The sequence below is a fragment of the Bombus vosnesenskii genome, unplaced genomic scaffold, assembly GCF_011952255.1.
Source record: "Bombus vosnesenskii isolate JDL3184/JDL3185 unplaced genomic scaffold, Bvos_JDL3184-5_v1.1 scf7180000013492, whole genome shotgun sequence".
Taxonomy (NCBI): Eukaryota; Metazoa; Arthropoda; class Insecta; order Hymenoptera; family Apidae; genus Bombus; species Bombus vosnesenskii.
The window spans coordinates 489,442-511,963 of record NW_022883081.1 but is presented as its reverse complement, the minus strand read 5'-3'; the positions used below and the strand labels follow the sequence as shown (position 1 = coordinate 511,963).

The 22,522-nt window shown below is 40.2% G+C and overlaps 1 protein-coding gene across 1 annotated transcript in view; it reads right to left on the bottom strand.

Moving 5' to 3' along the window:
* LOC117238392 (acetylcholine receptor subunit alpha-like 1) overlaps positions 1 to 22,522 on the bottom strand; it is a 145,952-nt gene that overhangs the window by 27,591 nt on the left and 95,839 nt on the right. Inside the window, exon 4 of the mRNA XM_033503264.1 lies at positions 14,464 to 14,573. Within this exon, the coding sequence (XP_033359155.1) occupies positions 14,464 to 14,573 (110 nt within the window). The remainder of the gene's footprint in view (positions 1 to 14,463; positions 14,574 to 22,522) is intronic.

Here is a 22,522-nt window from a genome sequence, read left to right as displayed (position 1 = left end):
ATAGCCGGAACCTCCAATTTTGCTTGTTGCTGAAGTCACCTAGCGAAAGGTGTGTAACTGATACCACGAGCATCGAATATTTTGTTTCATGGTGATTAAGCGAGAAGTCGAAGGAAACAGCTGAATTCACATTTTTATGAATACAATCTAAATGAACAGAGATTCGTTTCGCCCATTTAATATTATAATAATTATTAAATTTGGATATTTTGGTCAGGTGGAATGTGCTAATGCAATTCTAATCTATCTATCTTTTATAGATCACAATCTTTTTTCATTACGATTAAAGAAGAAGAGATGATTTGTCACAGAGTCGATGTTTCTCGTTGGAATCAGGAAAAAGGAACGGAGTTGGAGAACTTCGTTGCTTCAGGGGGTTAGCCTCGTGCATCTTCCCTTAAACCTTGAGATTCAGTTTGCCATTGAGCGTGACTCTTGGGCTGGAGCCGCAGGCTGAAACGTTCCCAGTAACGTGGCAAACTATTCCTTACTTAGACGTCTCTTTGTACCTCAACGTCGAAGTGAATTTATCAAAGTTCTAAGCAGTATATGTTCGAATGAAAATTAATGGTTTACGAGGAGCATCTAAATGTATATGTGAAACGGCTGCGTGTAGGAATTTATCGACGAAATAAAATCTTAATTTTCTTTTTAAAATGAGCAGCCTCATAAACGGAAAATTAAATCTCAGCGTTTTACATTGCCCGCTTATGGCACGCTTGTGTAATCTCATTATCTGGAGAACAAAAGTAATTAAGAGCCCATTTCCGCTGTTTACAAATTTAAAACAAACAACCTTGTTTTTTCTCTATGTTCAGCAGAAGCTGTGAGTCTTTTAGATGGCGGGAAAAAATTCTGCACGCGAGTACCGCATTCAAGATTCATTTTTCTTACATTGATATCGAAAGAATTCGCGAAATCGATGAAATTTCTAGCTGAGTTGTGCGCGCTGACTTTGTACGCTACTGGAACGCGCCACGAGAGATGGGCACGGTCGGCGGATCGATATAAGTTTCAGTAGTACAACGTGATATTCTGCAACCCGTTTTTGTCCTCCCTCCGCCGAGCAGGCTGATTCTAGCCAATTAAAATCGGACGAAGTCGATAAATTCGATGTTCGCAGCGACGTAAAATACGTAGAATGAAACCGAAGGAGATGACGATTCTTTGCGATGAAACTTACGTTCTATTAAAGCGGCTTTATCTTACGAGTTTCTGAAGTTCATCTGCAGCCATACGAAAAACTTACAAAGAGTATACGTAAATCTTTATCGATAGTGATCTTCATACGATTTAAAATTATCGTTCCTTAATTTCGGAAGATCGTCTTTCCTTCACCTACAGACGCAATCTTTAATTTTGACTCCTAACGTGGTAATAAGTTCATGTTTCGCAGATTATCAGTGTATGTCCAGCTCTAATGCCAATTAAATTTTGTTTCTCCCTCCTTCTGTTATATGTGCGTTATGCGATTACAAAATAACTAGACTGCGGATATTTATAGAAAAATACGAATTAAATGAACATTTATCTCGTCTGCAAAGTATTATAACGAGTATTACGTACATTTTCACATACTACGTGTATCTGTGCATTTCCCATAAACACGCAAGCTATGATTTAATAGAAAGAATTTACGTTTCGATGAAGCATATACGTTGCTCGAAGAACGACCAACAACAGTTAATCGTGGTAAGCATATAAAAAACCTAGGAACGATATAAATCATCGCAAAGATTAATACGAAGTATGGAATACAGAAGATCAGCCTTAATACATTTGAAGACAGCCTCGAAGCATAGGGTCAGGTAAAAATTCTCTCCTGGTGCTCCGGTTGCGGATGGGTTCAACGACTGGCGATTGCAACACGTACCCTTCCGGCCGGCTTCGTACATCTTCGCAAGAACAGAGTCGATATAAATCCCAATGAACGATGTCAGGAAGCACGTAGCAGCTCCCCCTCTAACGTAGAAACAAGAATTATTGAAGGAAATAAATCGTTCAGTAGCGAATCTTGGATCAGTGATCCCTGGGAGTAAGCGAATATTAGCGTTCAAGAATTTAGTGCGCAGTATTTCTCTGTTAAAAAATACGCAAATGCAAAATACACAGAAATTTTATTTTTTGGCGTTATTTTTATTATTATCATGTTATTATATCCTTCTTATTCATATCGGAATGGCTTATTATTTGAAAACCAATTGAAATAATTGCTGATTGCAGGTAGGTATAATTTGAGTTTCTATAATAATACGTATAAAACTATTGAATTCGGGGCACAATGCGGTTCGCTGGCCAACCCGCAACAGCCGTAACCAGCGGAAAGGGTGGTCGTTGGCAATTTTTAAATATTCAGTAGGGACCCGAGAAATTTCTATTGCCTGCGCCACCGTTTTATGGAAATAACGTGGATTCGCGTAATTTCGTTCGGCCGACTGTAGCGTGCGAAATTGAAAAACGCGGAACTGCATCGGCCGAAATGTTCAATACCGTTCAACCAAATCTAAACCAACGAAAGATAGGTCATCAAAATCACAAACGGAAAATACAGTTCTATATAATTTCGTATACTCGCTTTATGATGTTTTAAAGGGAAAAGAAAAAGACGGAAATGTATAAAGAGAGGCGACGTATTGTATTGGTTGTTCCACTTTCAAAATCTTCGAACACAGACAATTTTATTATTCTTTTTCCTTTTTTTTTTTTTTTTTTTTTTTTTTATAAATGGCGGTGCTTCGTCGATACCACAACACGGCGAGGCAAATAGGGTGAAGGAGCGCAAGAACGTTTGAAAGCGAATTGAAACTGAGAATACAGAAACGAGTGGCTCGTCGAAAGAAGACAAACGAGCCGGTTGTACGTGATGGCCTCGACTGCAGTTGGTTCACCGGCGAGCCGAGTAAAAAAGATTATCGTGGATTTCGCGAGAATGGTCAGCGATCTGTGACAATAGCGGTTTGTTTCCTCGCGGCTGCCGCTCTATTTTCGTTCACCGACTCGAGGAAATATCTAGGGGCAAGTGGCGAGAATTGCATCGCGCAGAAAACGCAATTCCCTGCATCGTGAAACGCTTCCTTCGCCAAGAGAAATTCTATTTCTCGCGAAATTTAGAAACCAACGAGAGACCTGCGAAATTCTTTCTCCCCTGGGAAAAACCTTTCGACCTACGCACCGTGGCGCATCTCATCTCGCATTTTACACAATCTTTCCTAATTACATAATCACTCGAAGAAGACACAACAATGAGTTTCTATCTCGAGCTGCAACTCAACAACAACGTTCAAACAACGCAGTCGTCGCCTCTATCCGAAATTACTCAAAGAGAATTAGCTGAGTTCGATGCGAGCCCGGCTAAGCACTCGTTTCCCTTGCCCTTCCGTAATTTCTGGCACATCTGCATCGTGTTCCACCCCACGCGAAACTTCAGCCAGCAGCGAAATAACCCCTTGCAGCTCTTAACCGCCTTCGATAACGGAGTTTCGTACTTAGAAACCGAAACACACCAATTAGCAATCAACGTGTATCAGCTGGCATCCAATTTACGACGACGAGACGCTCGTGTTTATGCGAGAAAATGTATAACGCAACGACGCGTTTACTTGGCACCGGAGGCTGGTTTCTGGGGAACAACAGAAGTGGCAGCCAGGCTGCAGGCTCGGAATCCTAACAGGGCCACGTGTACTTGGCATATTTTAGGTCAGCCGGCAGCTAGGCCGCTATAATGCGGCTGGATGTCGGGCCGAGCACACGACGTCGACGTCGACGACGGGAACACGCCGTCGGGTGGTTGACGAATGCACCGACGAAGGAGAGCGCTCGGCGATACAAGTAACAACCGCGACGATAGTCGAACAAGCGCGTGTTTTCCCGCTCGACGACGAAGATAATTCCATTTTGTACAGCAACGAGCACGTTGCACTTGTTTCGGGATTGTTCTTCTCCTCTCGGGATCATCTACTGTGAGCAAGATCGAGTGGGAACATTGTCTTCGGGTAGTTGGAGGTTGGGTTAGTAGTGTGAAAATGGAAGGTGAAACCGTGAGAAATATCAGGTGCACTGGCACAGCTTTTTCTTAGATAAAGATGTAATTACGTAGTGTATCTTCCGGTGGATTTATGTAAATGTGGTTGATTTGCTAGAAAAATGACGCGATTGGGAAAGTTTCAAATAAAAAGTTTTAGGAGAAAAATTATTACTTACGAGCGACTATGTATTTGTAGGAAATATTTAGAAATATCTAAAGTATTCTACATAGATTTTATTTCTTGTGTATTTTATTAATCCATTAAAATCCAGCTAACTATTACGATTAAATAACATTTCATTTGTTTTTTTTTTCCTTTTTTCTTTACACATTAGTGAATTTTGTTTTTTAACAGTATGTTCATGGAACAGAATTGAGAGAGTTTGTTTACTATTTTTGCCATCATTGTTTATCCTCGATCTGCTTCCTCTAATTTTATAAACTTCGAAAAAATTAAAATATTTCTAGTATAATAAACTATATTTCCTAACATTGTCGATATCGTATTCCTGATTTCTGCAGTGGATTTTTGCAAAGCATCTGCTATTTTAACTAATTTTTGCATCTCATAGAAACAATATATAAATTACTGAATTTTAGATTTTCCTTTTTCCCGATGTTTCAAATATCCTAAAAATTGTATTTTCTTAACAATCCTGCGACATTTATATTAAATTAGCACAGGGAGAACATTCAAAATATCTCAATTTCAATTCGATTCAGAAGAAAGGCGATAAATCACAGATGATAAAGCATCGATCGATTAATTCGAACGAGGGAAGAGGAAACAACGAGAATGCGCGGGTTCAGGAGCGATCCTACGAAATCGTAAGTTTAGTTAATTTACACAGTGAAAGCGGAAGTCCGTAACGGGGCTGACGCGTGACTTACGAGCATTAAGTCAGAAATTTGATAGTCTCGCGAACAGTTCAATTTCCTCTTAATTTAACACAGCTCCAACTACGCGCTTGTCTTATGTCTCAAACGTTAAATGTATCACTGTGTACGATAAGCCGCCGGTGTTTAGGGGATTGTCGCGTGCCTCGAGTCATCGCGCACCTTATGAATCATAAACTTAACGCCGCCGTGTCGTCCCGTGGACAGGACGACTTCACCGTGGTAAATTCCAGGGAGAAAGGAATGGCAGTGTAATTCTGAAAACATATCCTATGACATTACGAGCAACAGTATTGTTTCACTGTTTATTGATATCGTTGTCACGCGCCTGGTGGCTTGAAAATGTATTAAGTTGTCCGTAAAGTCTGCAGAAAGGCGACGAGTCCATTCTCTTTTCTCTTTTTTTGCATGGATATGATAACAATAACACGATTTGATGAAACACGATTTGCGCAAAACAACAGAAAATTAGAACTGGATAAATTTATGATTAAACGCAGCACTCGTCGACTTGCTTATTATTTCAAGAATCAAAAAACTTGTCTGTAACTCAACGTACAATCAGGCATAAAAATAAGTGGACAGATAGTGGAAGTAGATATGAACGAAGTATGCTCGATCTAGTAGATACTAATGTTATATAATAAAGTATCGTTTCTTATATATGCTTATAGTACATAGATAATTTGGTAAATAATTGAAATTAATATTTACGTTCTTGTGTAAGCAAGCAGCATTTAACGAAACTTCGTTGCTATTCATTTTCACTACCTGTCCATTTATTCTAGTCCCGACTGAATCTACAGTCTATCCATATCTCAATACATATCCGAACTTCGTGCTATCTATTTGCCATGTAGCTGCAAACACCATTAATATTCCTTTCGGCGTTTCTAACAGCTTCGAAAATTTCGACTGTATCACTTTAGATTTCGCTTTGGATCATTGATACACCGGTAATCAAGCTACGAACTTATTCGAGGCACATGGGGATGCGTTCAGTGTTAATTGAAAATCCGTCTGTTACAGACTTCGTGGTAGGAACTACGGATGAGGTTTTAAAGGTTAAACGCGTGACTAGTGGAACTGGGAATTGGCAGAATATGGTTGAGGCGAGGAAAGTTGTATCTCGCGAGTAGGTCCGACGTGGTTACTTTGAGGCCGTGTTACTTCGTTAACGCGCGTTCGTGGCGCGCGCTGCGACCGGATTACCGCGTCTGGGACGAGCTGCAGGCGCAGTAATCCGGCGATAATGGAGTAACGAGATTCCGGCTCACGTACGTTCCCTGCATATTTTAACTTTGCATTTCGCGCTGTCCGCCCGCACGTACGCCGGCGGGTCATTGTACCGAACCCTTTTGCCCGCTTCCCTCTGACGACCGACACCTATTTACTCCCGTTGATTACGCCGAGTGTACCTCGACACCTGGTATCGGTCTCTGTTGCCTTTGTATCGTTTTCTTGTCCTGGCAACACTCGTCCGTTTCTCGACCACCTTCTGATTACTGCGTTTACAAGCTAAACCGATGGGTTGGCAATTTTAAACAATCAATACGAATATGAATTATTTAACACATTACGTACGGGTCACGAGATATCTCGTTTTCATGTTTTTTCGACTGAACCAATGACTTAAGCAATCAGAGATAAATGTTTTTGTTACATTACCAGGGTAATGAAGCTTTGCGCATTCTTGTGACAATTGATTAGCAAAACAACTGAATGTTGATATTGCGAGCATGTAGAAACAATCAGTATAGCCAGTACATCGGTAGATCTGTGCCGATCGTCTAGCGTACCTTATAAAGTGTTTTATTGTTGTACATTTTGTTATTTCAAAGTTCATGTTTTAATTTATAAGGAAACAGCTTTGTAAAAATCATTTACTTTTTCAATCTGTTACTGATAAGTTATAACAAAAATTATTTTATGAAATATATTTTTATGAAAAGTAGCAAAATGACACATAGATATAAAGAACATGAAAGTCAAAGTGAATTGCTGTTTGATGATTTATCTGATGCACCAAACAACACTTGCGACGAAAATGAATTCGGCGATAGCAGTAACATTCTTGAATTAAGTGATGCAATTAGACATAGAATTAGACATTGAATAAAAAATATAATATCGAATGCAAATTAAAAATCTATATATACGCATTCTACTGCTTGGCAAGCATGCTTCTGGAGCGTTCAAAAATATGCAGGCCCTGAGAGCGCGTTGAGAGCGCAGAGCTCTCAAATAATGTGTTAATACCAAAAGCACAAAAGTAGTGAAAATAATTAATTCGTAATTTCTCACAGAAGGATATTTCGTGATTTCTTATTACATTTTTCTTCTATTGTGTATTTTTCCTAATTCGTTCTAATTTCGTTCGTATCAGTTTAATATGTTTTTCGTCGCTACGTAACATAATATACTTGACATTTGTGTCTATTCCATATAGTTAGTATATTTACTTGTTCCATTTGTTGTTCTTTGTTTTTTTATCAATCATAATCGCATTTGATGTTAAATCCTTTCCACGCTTCAGAACGATTCGTCTTGAATATTTCATCCATTTTCATTCTGGCCAAAATCCTTCTGTAGCGAGAGACTATCGGACAATTAATTATACCGCTGGCGGAAGGATTTCACGTGCGCGCTTATTCTATGCAAAACGAAGCCCTCGTATTCCACTGCAACCTAGATCTAGCAGCTAGCGCTGATTACATTCACGCCTGTGTCATTTCCATACGGGATGCCTGATCGAAAGTTCCGTACTCGCGAGGAACCCGACGAAAGAGAACGAGAAGGGCGATTGAACGAGAGCGTGATACGGCACGTGAAAAAGGGCCGCGTACGAAAAAACACTTTGCCCTCCCTTTATGCGGCTTTCTTTATACGGACCGAGCATTTGCATCGTTGATTGCGCCCCGACGCTTCGTCGAGTTTATTGGATCCTGTCCTATCTGTTTCGAGCCAATACAAGAGCCGCGGGTCTGCGCTTTTTCGCCCGCTATTGGATCACTTTCAACGAAAATCGTTTTTCCTCGATACAGGGCCGAGATGGAGCCGCCAGAGAAATAGTTTCCATGTAATTTCAACTTTTCTCTCGGTGCATGATCCCCTTCCCCGTGAAACTAGTTCCACTGTGTCTGTCTTTCCATCCCTTTCCACGTCTCCTCGGCACCGATCTCCACCTTTTCGATTCTCTAATGCGCAATTAACCACGTGGATCAGTTCGTTCCATAAATATTCATCGATCTTCTTCGACACGATTAAACGACAGCGGCGTTGTACCATCATTATCAATTCAACGTCGATATTTTCATGATGTTGAATTGTTAATCATCTCGAGTTCCGAACGATCTAACAACTACTGTTAGTTGCTTCATCTATCGTTACTTCTGGATGGCCAGCGGCCAGGCTTAGGATCTTTCCCCACAATTAATGAAAATTAATGTAACAGCTTAAATTGGAATTTTAATCTAGAAAGTAATGAAAAGTAAGAAAAGAGTCATACGCGCACATCGCGATCTCCACCTAATATTAATTATTTCTAACAGGTGGATGAAATTATTACGTACCGATCGACATCCTAGTCATGTTCGTTTTATTTTCATTTTCCAGCTACTCGGGTATATCCAATACGGTCGCGTATTTCCAGGTTTTTCGATTAAATCCGCTGGTTCTCGATTAACCACGAATATTATTACTGTTATTGTGCTGCTTCGACGGACACAAGCCGGATATCGCGAATGCTTCTGTTCATCGGGGTTATCTTGGCCCCGAATGAAAATCGTATTTAACGGCGCGAAGAAATTAAGTTTGATAAACGAGACCGGATTTCTTGTTCCAACACCTCGGGTCAGACTTTCACTTAGTTACCGCGGATATTACGTTCGCTGGCACGTGTATCTTCCAGGAACACGAATCTTCTAATATAACGCCGCAACTTTGCCGTATGTACTTCAATTAAAGCGATGGAAACTGAATATTTATGAGGGAACCGTACCTCGGAGACGTTCCAAGAGAAGAAACCGATAGTTTCATGAAATTTATGGTTATCTATTTGATACTCCGAGACTCGAAATTCTTGCAACTTATTCCTTTTCTATAATATATGAATCTCACGTTATGGAACGCCGTACAAAAATGTAGCATTATAATATATCAAGTTACGTATCTTTACGAATGAATATAAAGACACGTGGTATTGCTTTCACTGCGTCGTTCTTACAACAAATATTTAATTCAAGTTAGTAATTACGTAAAAAATTTCTTGATTAATTTGAAATAACTAATATCTTACGTGAATTCTTTCGCTCTCTCACCAGTAACAATACTTTGGCAGAGGCGCTACTGCGTATATTTTTAATAAACATATCTCTTATTTTTAACAATTCTCTTTGCAACCTTTCAAAATACCGACTCATATTTTTCATTTCTTTTCATTCTCAACGTTGTGAATTTTATTTATTACAGTATTTACAACTGATTTTCCAACCTGGAAAAAGTGTGCAAATACTATCGTCAAACGCTGTGTATTTTATCTATCGTTATAAGATAGCGCGGATGGTCCAGAGCTTTAGCACAGTGCTGTATATTACATGGTATGTCCCATAATCGATAAGTTCAATTATAAACGGAGCCGCGAAGTCGCGCGGTACGCCCATCGACAGCGAGCCGGAATATCGAATTCAGATTTATCAAGGTGTTAATATTGAATGCAACTCGTACAATGACCTGCGGTTTTATTTATGACAACGTCGACTGCAGTGAAACGCGTTATAGATCGGTCGTTTCTTAATTAAATTTCATCCGACGATCTGTCCTGGTCCCTCGATCTCACCAACGTACACCCTCAGCCTCGTCGCGACTTATCGATTTTCCGCGGCAAAACTTCGCCACCCCACTCCCTTCCACAACTTTTTCAGTCCCCTGAAAGAGCCTTTTTCGGCGGAACTTTTCACCAAACTTTCTTTTCATGAAAAACTCTCTGCCGCTAATAAATGTCTCCATCCAATGGTATCTAATTTACATGTGCGCATATAAATTGCCTTCATAAGTTCTAAATTGTAACTTCAACGTTCTCCAACGATACGGACCCTTACGTTATTGCGCTGTTCATCGCTTTAAATTGTGTGCATATTTTAAAGGAACGTATGCCAAACCGGAGATCGTGAAAGCTTTCGTTACATCAGGAGGGATTTTTTAAAAGCCAAAAGACATTACACGAGCAGATGAATACCTAGCTTATCATCTTTAATATAGGATTACGATTCACACGTGTGGCCAAAAGCACTGTTCCTCTGCTAACAACCCACGTTAAACATCCATTTAACGAAGACATTTATTCTCCTCGTTTCCTACAAGCGACTTTTTAGTCGTTCCATTTAAGAATCGTTCAAAGTTTGCAGGAAACTTGGCGAATAATTCGCGCCCACTACCACCGCTTGAGAATTCTTTAAACATCGCGAAACTATTCGTCAAAACGGCACTTGCCGCTACGTGCTCCGTTCCTACCACCACTCCGCCGTTCCCATAATTCACACAAACCTCGTGTTCCTTTTCTCAAAATTATAGAACCGCACGTAAACTCTCGATTTAGTAATAAAATACTACGTATAAATGATTGCCTACATTTTCAATGATAATTTGGTAAATCAAACACAATTGGGAAGCTTCCTGGAAAAGTCGTAACTAAGATAATGACATTTTTACACCTGGTCTTACTTCAATAATCGAGACCTGCATTTGTATAGATGTACCTGAAAAGTTTCTTGACATTTAACCCTTGAAATTGAACGAGATTATTAGCCGTTCCGATATCGCGCATCTTCAAGCTTCTCGTAGAGTCTGAAGAGTCTGGGTACACGGGAACGAGTGCTATGCACGTCGAGTGCGCGGCTCTTTGGGTGAAAATTTTTTTATTCGTCGTTTTAGAAGAACGTGTTTAGCCGAAGGGCAGCGCAACCACGCGCACATTCATAAGAAACAGTATAACAATGAGAATTTGGAGGCGCCGCCTCATCGACGATTAAGTCGATGCAAAGATAACGCCGTAAAACTTATCGCAGAGGAAACTAGAGAAATGAGAAAGGTCACACGACTCACAGTCAAATTTACTGGAGCAACTTGACTCCGATTTAATTGATACATCGTCTAGGCCTAAGGCAATCTTCTCACGCTGGTCGGCAATGGATGTTGACCTCGAACTTCCATCCGAGAACTTGCAAGTACGAGTGGATTGTTCGAGACTCGGTGTCTCGCAAATTCAGGCTGAAACTTTCGTGTCTTATATTCTTCACGCTCGATAATTCATCCTTTTTCACCGTTCCCTCTTCTAAAAGCGGCTGAAAGCAATCAACAAACTTCCATCCCTCGTTCCATCTAGACAATAAAGCCGTGACCAAGTTATTAAACAGCGAATTGCCTTCGACAGAGGGGTTGAAGTTAAAATTCGATAAAATGGTCAAAGAGGGGTGAGGGGAGGGAGCGAAAGGAACACGGTCACCAGGTCTCGGAAACGTCAAATGGAGCGAACACCATCAAAATTCATCTTGTAACAATATCCGCATTATGCGACGTATCTCGATATCACGAGATCACCGAGGAATCCCTTTCAGCTCTTCACGACCACGTTTTCTTTGACATTCGTTTCAAACAAGCCGCTCCCCTTCCGTCTGGCCCCATCTTCAACGACGATGGTAAATTATTAATAAGATTCGAATATTCCATATAAATTACTCCCACCTTGGTGGCAGAGAAGATCGAAGAGGCGGACGACAAACTCGCTCGTAGGATACATTTGCATGCTGTCAGGCTGCACAAAGCCCCGATACTTTTTGAGCCTTTCGAAGCGCTGCGCCGTCGGGACAATCGATTCATCCCCTCCACCCCTGTTCTTCTCTGCCGCTGTTCGAGTAATTGAAATAGCGTAATGTATGTCGAGAGTTTCGACTTTCGAGAACGTTCTTTATGATTTAGCATTGAACGCGTGGCCGTGCCAAAGCCACTCCAGTGCGTAATTGAAAATAAAACTCGTGGAAACGCCGACGCGTCTCCCAGCAGCCGTGAGACCTCGCGTAGGAGAAAACGCTGCGCGGCTGATATAATGAGAGGCGCACTCGTCGGCGCAAACAGGGGGAAAAAGTTTGATCGTACGTTTCAGCAAAGAGGAAACGATCGGGCTCTTCGGCCGAGCACGAGTCAAGCACGTTGCACCTTCGAGCTGGAAAACAGGCGCAAAATTTCTGCTCACGCAGTTTGCTTTCAACTTCAGAAGAGTTAACCTTCTTTAGCTGAGAAGCATCGGTAACGAAACGGTTTCGAAAAGTCAAACGGTTTATTCGAGCTTGACAATTGAATCGTGAGAGACACGCGGACATCGATAAATAGAAAATGTCTCGAATGTGTGGCCGAGCACCATGCCATCTTCGTTCAAACCAAGTTAACTCGAGTTTCATCGACGACACTAGTATCCCGTAACTAGCGTAGAAGCAATTAAATTCTTGGAAAAGTACGAAAGAAGTGGATTCCTTCGTACAAATTACTTTGAACGTATAGCAAAGTTTGAGAACGTTGTGTTGAAGTGGAATTCAATTTCTACTTGGAACAACTAGTTGTAACTAAACTAGCTTCCATTCCATCACTTGTATCATCGCTCGCGCTAACATTTCGTAAGATTTTCAGATGAGATTTCGCGTGATCTGCTTATATAGGCAAAATATACGACTACATTTGTTAAATGAGCATGAGCGGGATTTGAATTTGAATAAAAATTTTCCTTTCTAGGTATGGCAACGTGCTAAGTTAATGCATATAAAACGTCGCTTCTCTAAAGCTCGAATTCGAGGAGGCAATACGCATTACGTTTTATTAAATTTTATCCTATCGTCAATTGCTAGATTTTTCGAAATCATTTGCACCGTTTAAAGAAATTCATAAGAATTTTAGCCCGCCGAGTAAGAATCTTCCTACTTACACGCTCGTCGCTATACGCCATAATCCAGATACGTTGATACAGATAACCAATAAATACACCGATAGAAACGATCGAGACTATCTTAATTTTCCCTGAATTGGCTTAAGAGCACTCGATTTCTTATCCTACTGATACAAGGAAGAATTCGATATACGATAGCCGAGCACGAAGTCGGCCGGGAGCCATTTAGGCTACAAGAATGGCGTCATGACGACTCGACCCTACTTCCTCGTAAAAGTGTCGTCCTTGGGGCGAAGTACATCCTATTTCTCAGCGTTAGCTCGCCTCGGTCAGGATACGTGGAGCTCGTGTGTGTCCCGTTTCGGTCGTGGATTTTCAAAATGGCCTTAGCGAACTCTCGGCTGAAAACGTCACGTACTGGCGCGGAATATTCCACCGCGGTTTACGAGATACCGTGCTCTGCACTTTCCACTAAAATCCTATGAAGTATGACTGGACCAAGATGAAGGACGCTGCAGCGTACCGTGACCGTATCCCAATACATTGGGACGAACGTCCGAAAAGAATGGGCAAAAGAGGATCAACGTGGGCCAGATTAACGCGAAAAACCGGCTGAAATATCCTCAGCCCTTTTGGATAACTGTCTCTCCCCTTCTAGATGATAATTCGTGCGGTATTTCTTAGACTATTATAAAGCATGAGTCATAAATATATGTCTATACTTCAGAGGGTGAATCTACATACTAAAAAGTAAGCAAATAAACGTCACATAAAAACATGTCCTACGTATTTCAGTTTTCGTGTTATGGATGATTAACTGTACAAAGTATTCGAAGCTTAATTGTAATTTCAGCGAATATTTTTCATGCTTTTTTATCAATTGCTTCTCTTTCATATTGTTATGTATTTGTTGTGAATTATATAGTCGGTCGATAAGTTCTTATCAAACATGCCTGTCGTGTACTTCTCCTGTGATCATCATTAGCAATAAGTTGATTAAGATAAATAAGTAAATAAATAAATATATTATATTCTTATCTCGCGATACTTTTTAATTTGAGTATCCGGTAAAATTGGAGTATCGTTATACGTGAACGTATCGTCTTTATCGACGTGTTTTATCGTGCCTCGAGCACGTTTATAAATTGCAGCGAAAGGAAATTAAAGGATGGTTAAAGCCGGAACATCGAGCACGTGTAATATCGTACGCGACATCGAACGTATCGAACAGCTGTTTAAGCTAGCCCTTTCCGGTTATAAAAATAAAATCGTTTGGACGAACAAATTGCATCCGTAGCGTGGCTTGCACCCGGTTTCGTGCAAGACGTCTTGTGGCAAATTGCTCTGCTCGGTCACGGTCGTATATTTTATCGGTTTTTATCAGTGAACGCGACGCCTGGTCTTGTCGAAACGGCCAGCGCCATTTAATGCGCTTAATTTTGTTGTCCAGCCGTTAAAACCCTCGAGACGTCTCTAGTATTTTTCCATTGTTATATCTCGAAATAAACCAATATCGAAATTCTATCTCTTGCAAGAGTATCAATTTCACCGCTATCGGATTTAATCCGGTGAAAAAGTCGCGTGACCAGACGTAATTAGATCGACTTACTTGTTGTAAAGAACAATGTCCGGCAACCATATATGCTCCGACGGCACGTGGAGGGTGTCGACACCGCCATAATCATCCGGGTTCCACTTCAGCTTGTAATCGTTCCACTCCTGCAAGCAGAAACAACGCAAAAATAAGTCTCGTTTATTTTCGTTCTTCTACCATGGTAACGGATACAGAGTGGAGAAAATGAATACAGCGAGCATATTTTAAACAGGCGATCAATCTCGATAATCGCACAATGCTTCGACATTTTTAATTACTTTCTACCAATTCCGATTATAATTAACAAGTTAAACGTTTGTCTATGAAAAATAGTAATAGTTCAGATCATGCGATATGTACGTAACTGAAACCCTTAACAGGAGATTAAACCAAAATTATGTGAAAATTAATTAAACTATTTTGGATCGTAATTAAGGCAAAGCGTAGGTAGGTCTGTGTGTTCGATTCATCTCGAAGATGAGGTCGAAATACGTCAATAACTATATAATAGAAGCTGTACGAAACTTTGGACAAATCCTGATTACGTTAGACTCTGCCGTTTGGTGAACTAATAATTCCGTTTGAAGCCAAGAAACTTGCTACTCTGGAAAATAGCAATACAGCTTCGCACGTCGTCCAAACTTGCCTCCATTGACCATACTTGCACTTCGAATCGAATTATCGTTCGCTGTACTTCAAATAATTACTCTGTATAAGCTCTCCACCTGATCTTCTTGAGAATCCTTCAGATAGAAACCTCTCCTTGCAAATACTGGGTCATTCCCATTTAAAATTTACGTCTGCAATTAGACTTTCAACGATTAAACGCCATGACAAGATGAAACGTGTGAAATTCTCACGAGCTCTCCATCAGCTGTCCCTCTTTAAAATAATCGTTTCGATAAACCAGCGCATTCGTAACAACTTTCACACAGTTTCACGTGACATTAAACAAAACTGACCTCCATTCGTCCATTCCGCGTTTCTATCGAGTTTTCGCCGCGTTCAATATTCATGTCGTTGTCGGGTTATGCGTGTCAATAAATGAAATAAATCGGGTTTTCCTTATCGCTGACTCCATTTCTACGCTTATACGCTACAACTATTGGCATCTCAATACGCTAAAATAATGTACGACCTTAACACCAAAAATACAGAAATATCATTTACGTGAAAAATATTAAAATATTAAATAAATGTAGCGAATTACTATGCGAACACGATGCATTGCGATGGATAGCAGATCGCGGTTGATTCTTTGCCGATCCGAAGACCAAGAAGCAAGTTATAAGTGGAATAAAGAAACATTTTCCTTCCCTGACTAACTTCGCGAATACTTCGTATGATAGAAACGAAGAAATTGCGGATTTAGTTGTTGGATTGTAAGGAATTTTCTGGCAAGAGGTCTGCTCGAGACGACAGGTCTTATATTTCCTGTATTTTCCTCCAAAAAATCTCGAAACATGCGAACTGCAGTTGCCTCGAGGTATCTCGAGTTATGGTTGACAGCATACTGACGCTAGTTCGTCGTTTTCTGGGTATCTAGGAACCTTTGAAATCGAATACCAACGATAGGCGACCGTTCTTGCTGTGATTTTTCTCTACGTTGCTACAAATACCATCGACAAACGTAAACGAAACATAGACAACAAAATGTTATAGAATCGATAATTTGCCACGTTAGTAAAAAGCAGTAACGTACGTTTCATGCGTAATTCTAATCCTTCAACATCACGCGTAACGATCGACGGAAATCGTAACAAACGATCGTTGATTCCCAACCGCGCGTTCCACCGAAACGATATCGATCGTTACGAGGTACGTACGGTGAGTCGGCGTCCAGTTTGCCATCCCGTTGGTCGATGAATTCGATGATTGTAAATAATTGCATTTGCGCGAACGAGCTGCACGGTCGACGAATTAAAATTCGCCGATGCGTTCTCCGATGACTTCGGGCGATTCGTTTGATTTTTAATAACATTTCAACGCATCGAAACCTGCTCCATTGATATTCTGTTAACGAAGCGGAACGTTCAAGGCGTTTCATCGACCAATGGTCGCAAACTATACAGATTCTTATTATGTAGATTGACATGTTTCTTAGGCTAATTTTCCAAGAAAGTTGGAGGATTCAATAAAATCGGTTTGGTCCTCGCTTGAAATACACGAGAAGGAATTAGGAGGCTCGTAAAGGTACACACATGTGCGGAACGATCGCGGAGACGTATCGATTCCCACGGGCATGAATTATTCCGCCTGCAATTAGCCAAGTTTCGTCCTATTCGGCAAAAATTCCGCGCACGATTCGCCTAACTCCGTTTAAATCAATTACCGTTGCGAATGCCAGCGAACCATTTCGAGACTTTTAAAAAAACACAAATAACCCGTAACCATTTATTTATTTATTTTCCCGTTTTTCTTTTTTTTTTTTGAATATTTCTTTTTAAAAACCATGCAGGTTATGACAATATTCTACTCGTAGAAGGGAACAAAAGAAATGAAACGAGTGAAATACGTATCGATGACACGCTGCGATTGAAAAATAACGCAACCTGAAAATGATTGTCAGGCCAATAAACCCTTTACTCGGACAAACGGAGGGCCATCATTGGCGGAATATATTCGCTCGATTACAGCGTGCACGGCGCGGAGTCGATTCAATTGCGCTAAAGCAATTAACACTTTGTCCACCGCGGCTGCCACGCGATGTACTCATTAAATTGAACGACCGAAATTTCCTCAGGAAACTACGGCCCCATCGTTGTTTCACGAGGCCCGTTTGTTAGCCTCGTCGGAAGCGGTCGCTCTTCCTCCTATCGAAATTTCTGCTGCGTCGCAAAGTGGCGATAGATCAGACGTTATAACCACCTTTCGGATGCACCGCGACGCTTTAAACAAATTAGTATCTGCGCCGGAAGTATCAAGCAGAGGAATGTCTTGTTTGTGATCGTACAACAAGCACTCTCCTTTCGTATTTTGTATACGTTTTACATGTATGTTTATGTATTTTTACGTGCGTTCTGCGTACTTTTGCATATTCCCCATAAATATCCAACTTGATGTGCCAATTGTCCGACTTAGATCCTGTTCAATCGCTGCTAAACTGTTTCCGAGACCAATACGCGCACGAACTATTTACGACAGCTGTTAAAACTTTATCGAATCTGTAAACGTGCCGCAATTGTAAAAGTCGTTGGCTCAGATCCGTCCCTTTGAGTCGTCGGCTCTTAAATTCCAATCGGTTTCTTTGAGACAAGAAAAGTAGATTAATAAAAATCTGGCCAGTAAGACCGTTCGTCTGAAAAGTACGACTCGCTGGCCCATAAAAATTTCCTTTTCTCCTCGGCGCGGCGATAAATTACGCGAGGAGAAGCACGCCGATACAAGGAGGACCGTACGAGCTCGTAAAATCGCGACCGGTCGCGGCGACACTGGGAAAAAACGATGCCAATTTGACGCCGTCGCCGCGAGGCAAACTACTTTGGATATCGCTTTTGAAACTGCTTGACAAATACCGCTTGTTAGTCTTCCATGCTAGAAATGGATATCGCTTTCGGGCTACCACGGGGTCGTATTTTATTCCTCCTTAACCTCGTTCAGTGAAATCGAGACTGTCAACCGTTTTCAGAATGTTTTGTACGCGTTGATTCAACGTCGGTGAATTTCTTACGAGTCCAGAATCTGCTATAATAAACTTTGTAACGCGAAGATAGAGGAACAGCGCTCGGTTATATTCGACGGAAAGTAATGGCTCGACGTCTCACTCAAAGGGTGGATTTAATACGTTCCACGTTGGGCGTGTAGATACGCCTACGAACTTTCCGTTCGGTTGGTTACTTTTATTACTAAACTAAGCGTGAAATATTTTATAAAATTACACACCAACCATTGAATATAGATAATGATGTTTTTACGACGCATTTCGAACGTTATACATAGATCTATAGTATTACGCGTCTATGTATTTTAAATCTTATTTTATCAATTTGCTGTTACATTGTATTTTGTTAATGTGTTACACCCCTAAATAGCAATTAGTTTGTTTATAGCGATTGTTAACTCGTAGATCTTAGATTGAAATTAAAACAAGACAACATTAGGAAACATTAGGAAAGTAACAATTATTCATACATGTATTTCCTTATGTTAAAGTATATGATGCATGTCATTAATCGCTACGTTAATGAAACATTATCAACCAAGTATACTTATCTATGATAATTATACATGGCTGTTATGAAATACGTAAAGAGTAGATATTTTAAAGAAAATAATAAAACTTACGCCTTCTCGGATGCGTTGAAATGTTTTAATAAAGGGCTACAATATGAACAAAAAGCTGATCGATGAACAAAGAATCCTAAAAATCGATATGGCAAGGGATGCGTTAATTACTGTTCACAATATCTCTGTTTAAAAATAGCAACTGCGAACGTAAACGAGATTCGATACGGACCAGAACCTAAGTTAAACTGTTTGGTTGGCGGTGGCCTTATCGTTTTCAGCGAATGCTGTCGCGTTATATCGGAAAGTCATCGGCCTCGAAGGAGAAAGCTAGTAGCTCTCCGTGGGGCGGGAAACTAAAATTGCGCTCGATTTAGAACGACAAGGCCGTCGAGCTGTCGTGTAACCCTTTAAATTCATGGATATCTAGAAATTTTCGTATTTCCGCGGCGACGTCACGAGCCTGTTCCCCTAGTCTGCTGAATTTTCGATGGATTCGCGAAAAGAGAGGGAATTCACAGTCGCAGCAGCCGATGTACGAAGATTGCCAGCTTATTCCGCCGTCTGACGATGCCAACAGCACGAAGAAACTGGCTCACGCTGGCACAACACGTTCCATCGGCTTTTACCGCGGTTATATTATACGCAACAAGATTTTCCTCGCACCAGGCGTGTTTCGATCGATTTGTCTAAAAGAATGCGAAATAATAGCGCGATCGGCGGATTAAGCGATCTTAAGCTCAGGGCAAATCTACGGCACTGTTTTCGTTAAGAAACTGGAGGATTGCCAGTATAAGTGACATTAATTTTCATGAAAGAATAAACTCTCGAAACGAGATTATTCGAAATTGCCTTTAAATATCCTTTCACCGTCGAAATTATGCGACTTGGATCGCAGTTCTTGCAGCGTTTTTAGTTCGAATGGCGACTCGGTTACGCGAATAGAAAAGTAATGGAATTTATGCGGTAACGATATCTGCAATTAAGTTCGATTCTTACTGTTAAGCATCGAACGATTCGGATTCTTTGCTCATTCGTTATTCTTCGAAAGTTTTCGTAGACCAAAATACTACGTGTTATGAACAGCGGAACTTTTCTCCCCGATAAGAAACCACGCTGGTTCGAGGAGACAGAGAGAAGGGTGGGATTTTAATCGAGCGAGTGGAACAAGACTGTTTGTGGTCTCACTGTTGGTGCTCAGCCCTACAATCGGTCGTGAAAGCACTTGCAAGTGCTAGATACACCAGCTACTACCAACAATGCCGAGATGCTAGAATAAATGCGGCCAATTTTACAGATATTCGGCTGTCTGCTTCTTCAGGAATTGCAAGAGTCGATGGTTATTCGTGTTTAACCAACCGCCGGGTTAAACGTCATATCGAAGCGTTCCTTTCGGATTACAGAAACGAAATTGAGGAGAATTAGAGATAAGAATTGTTGTATGACACGTAATCCAGCTGTCTCCTTTGAAAAATTAACTTTGAACCAATGTTAATATTGAGATATATATAATTTTGTGTGTTACACTGGATTAGTTATGCAGTAGTGACACACATGTATGAGTATGAGTGTGTATGGGAGTATGTGCGCGCGCAGCGTCTCGTAAAACAGAAGAATGCAACTGTTCCGTACGCATGATTCCGTACGTGAGACACGTGCAATGTGTATCTACGAATATCTGGTAAATCACATATTCAATAAATATGAAACTATTTTAATATCATTTCTACATGTAATGTGAGTGTTCCTATACATTTATTTCGGCGACTAAGACCCACAATTCTCAATAGTTAATATTCAGTTTTTGTATATACTTTTCTATTATTTCACTTTCGTACGACGTAGTATCGCGACGATTATTTGAACAATATCAGGATACGATACGTCGTCGATCTCCAGTGAATTTGTTATTTTCCCTTTATGTTACATTATCGTTGAACGATCATTTCAAGAGCTAACCAAACAAGAAATAAATATCAGAACTCTGGCGTACCCGTTTGGAAAGCCTTCACCGATACGGAGAAGCGAAAGAAAACGAATTCTCGCTACGTAATTTTAGCAAAGTCCCATTTCGTCTGTATTCCAATTATTAAATAACCGCTACGCGAGTCAGCAACACAAGCAGCATGAACACTTAGTTGGCCGAGCTACCCATTCTATTATTAAATTCACAGTCGTTCCACGGGCAACGATAAAACGAACAAAGAGAAACGTGGAGGAAGTTTTCCGTCGAATTAAAAATTCTTCTTTCTGCTGTTTTTTCTCGAATCGTTCGTTTCAAGGTATCGCGAGTAATCAGAAACTGAATCTTCTAACCGCGCTTTCCATCGTAGAAACATAAACGAACTGCAAATACAGAGTCACAAAGGACTAAGAAACGGAAAACTTGTCGGAATGGTATCCCTATGTAAATATCATCGGGGCAATTTTCACGATGTAGCATCCCCTTTGACCGCCAAACGTTGCCGGAACAAACGGGCCTGAGAATCGAGATGCAACGACCTTGATAAAATAGAGCACGAGGCTGGCAAAGTGTATCGGAAGCCGATTTTCATAAGAACCGCGATATGCTCACGGAGAAAGGCGTATTCAATGGAACAAAACTTTCCACTTTTCGTTTCAGCATCCCTTTGACCATCCAACGAATTTCAATTAATTCTTGCACTTCATTGGAATTGCCTTTGCCTGCGTTTCGTCTGAACTCCGCCAGGAAAAATGATTCACTTCAGGAAAGTTATTAAAAATCGATACTAGCCCGATTAACGCTGTGATGCTATAGCTATTCACAATTCTGTTCACGTTATGCTGGGAAATTGTATCCTCCACGATCGTAATTTAATTGCTGAGCGATCTTAAGTTATAGTTACAATGAATGCACGTTCTAACGAACAGTCGTTCCGCCAAATGAAACGTATAAGGTTCGAGATGCATATCCCATTGACTAAGGATAGACGTGTCGTTAAATGTGCCTTCGAGTCTCACGTTGTGAAATGTCGACTTGGAAAAAATCGGCGCTCTCTACGATTTATATGTCGCGATGATTGCAATTAGTCCGTTTAAATGCGCTCCATTTGCTCGAACAAGACTTGAGTTGGTGCCCGATTAAACAAATTTCTGGTAAATGAATTCGCCTATCTGAACGTGAACTATTTACTATTATACGAATTAGAAATTGTAAGTAATGAGAACGTTAAGTATTTTTCGCACGACACGTTCAAATAAACAGAATTCTGCCGTACATTAAATACAAATAGAGAGTTTTTTTTATCAAATTACATTATTGAGTAGAGTAACGTAGGTAATTAAACGAATAATTGATGAAATGAAGTAGAAAAATACTTCAAGGTAATTTTATATTAGAAAGTAAAACATAGATTGCGCGTGTGCAAATATATTTGATTTATATATTTAATAATTAATTGTTGAACAATGGTCTATGCTAAAAATGAAATTAAGAAAATGTATAGATTGTTATAAAGTACTGGGATGGATTGTAAAAATGAAAAGACAGCCGTCAATTTATAATAAAAATTATAAAATTTGATTGTGTTATAACAAAAAAATCATTTTTCATGATATCGGCAAAAGTTATTAACTCTCGATCAACCATTTCAAGTGCAGATTGGAGAAAAATATACCGTTAATATAAAATACGTGTACCACTAATTGAAAACAATTCCACTGTTGATTTAAAACAATATGTCATTAATTTCAAACAATTATACCATTAACATTTTTGACGTAATTAACACTAATTGAAAACAATTCCACTGTTGATTTAAAACAATATGTCATTAATTTCAAACAATTATACTTTTAACTTAAAACAAGCCCACTGTTAATTTATATT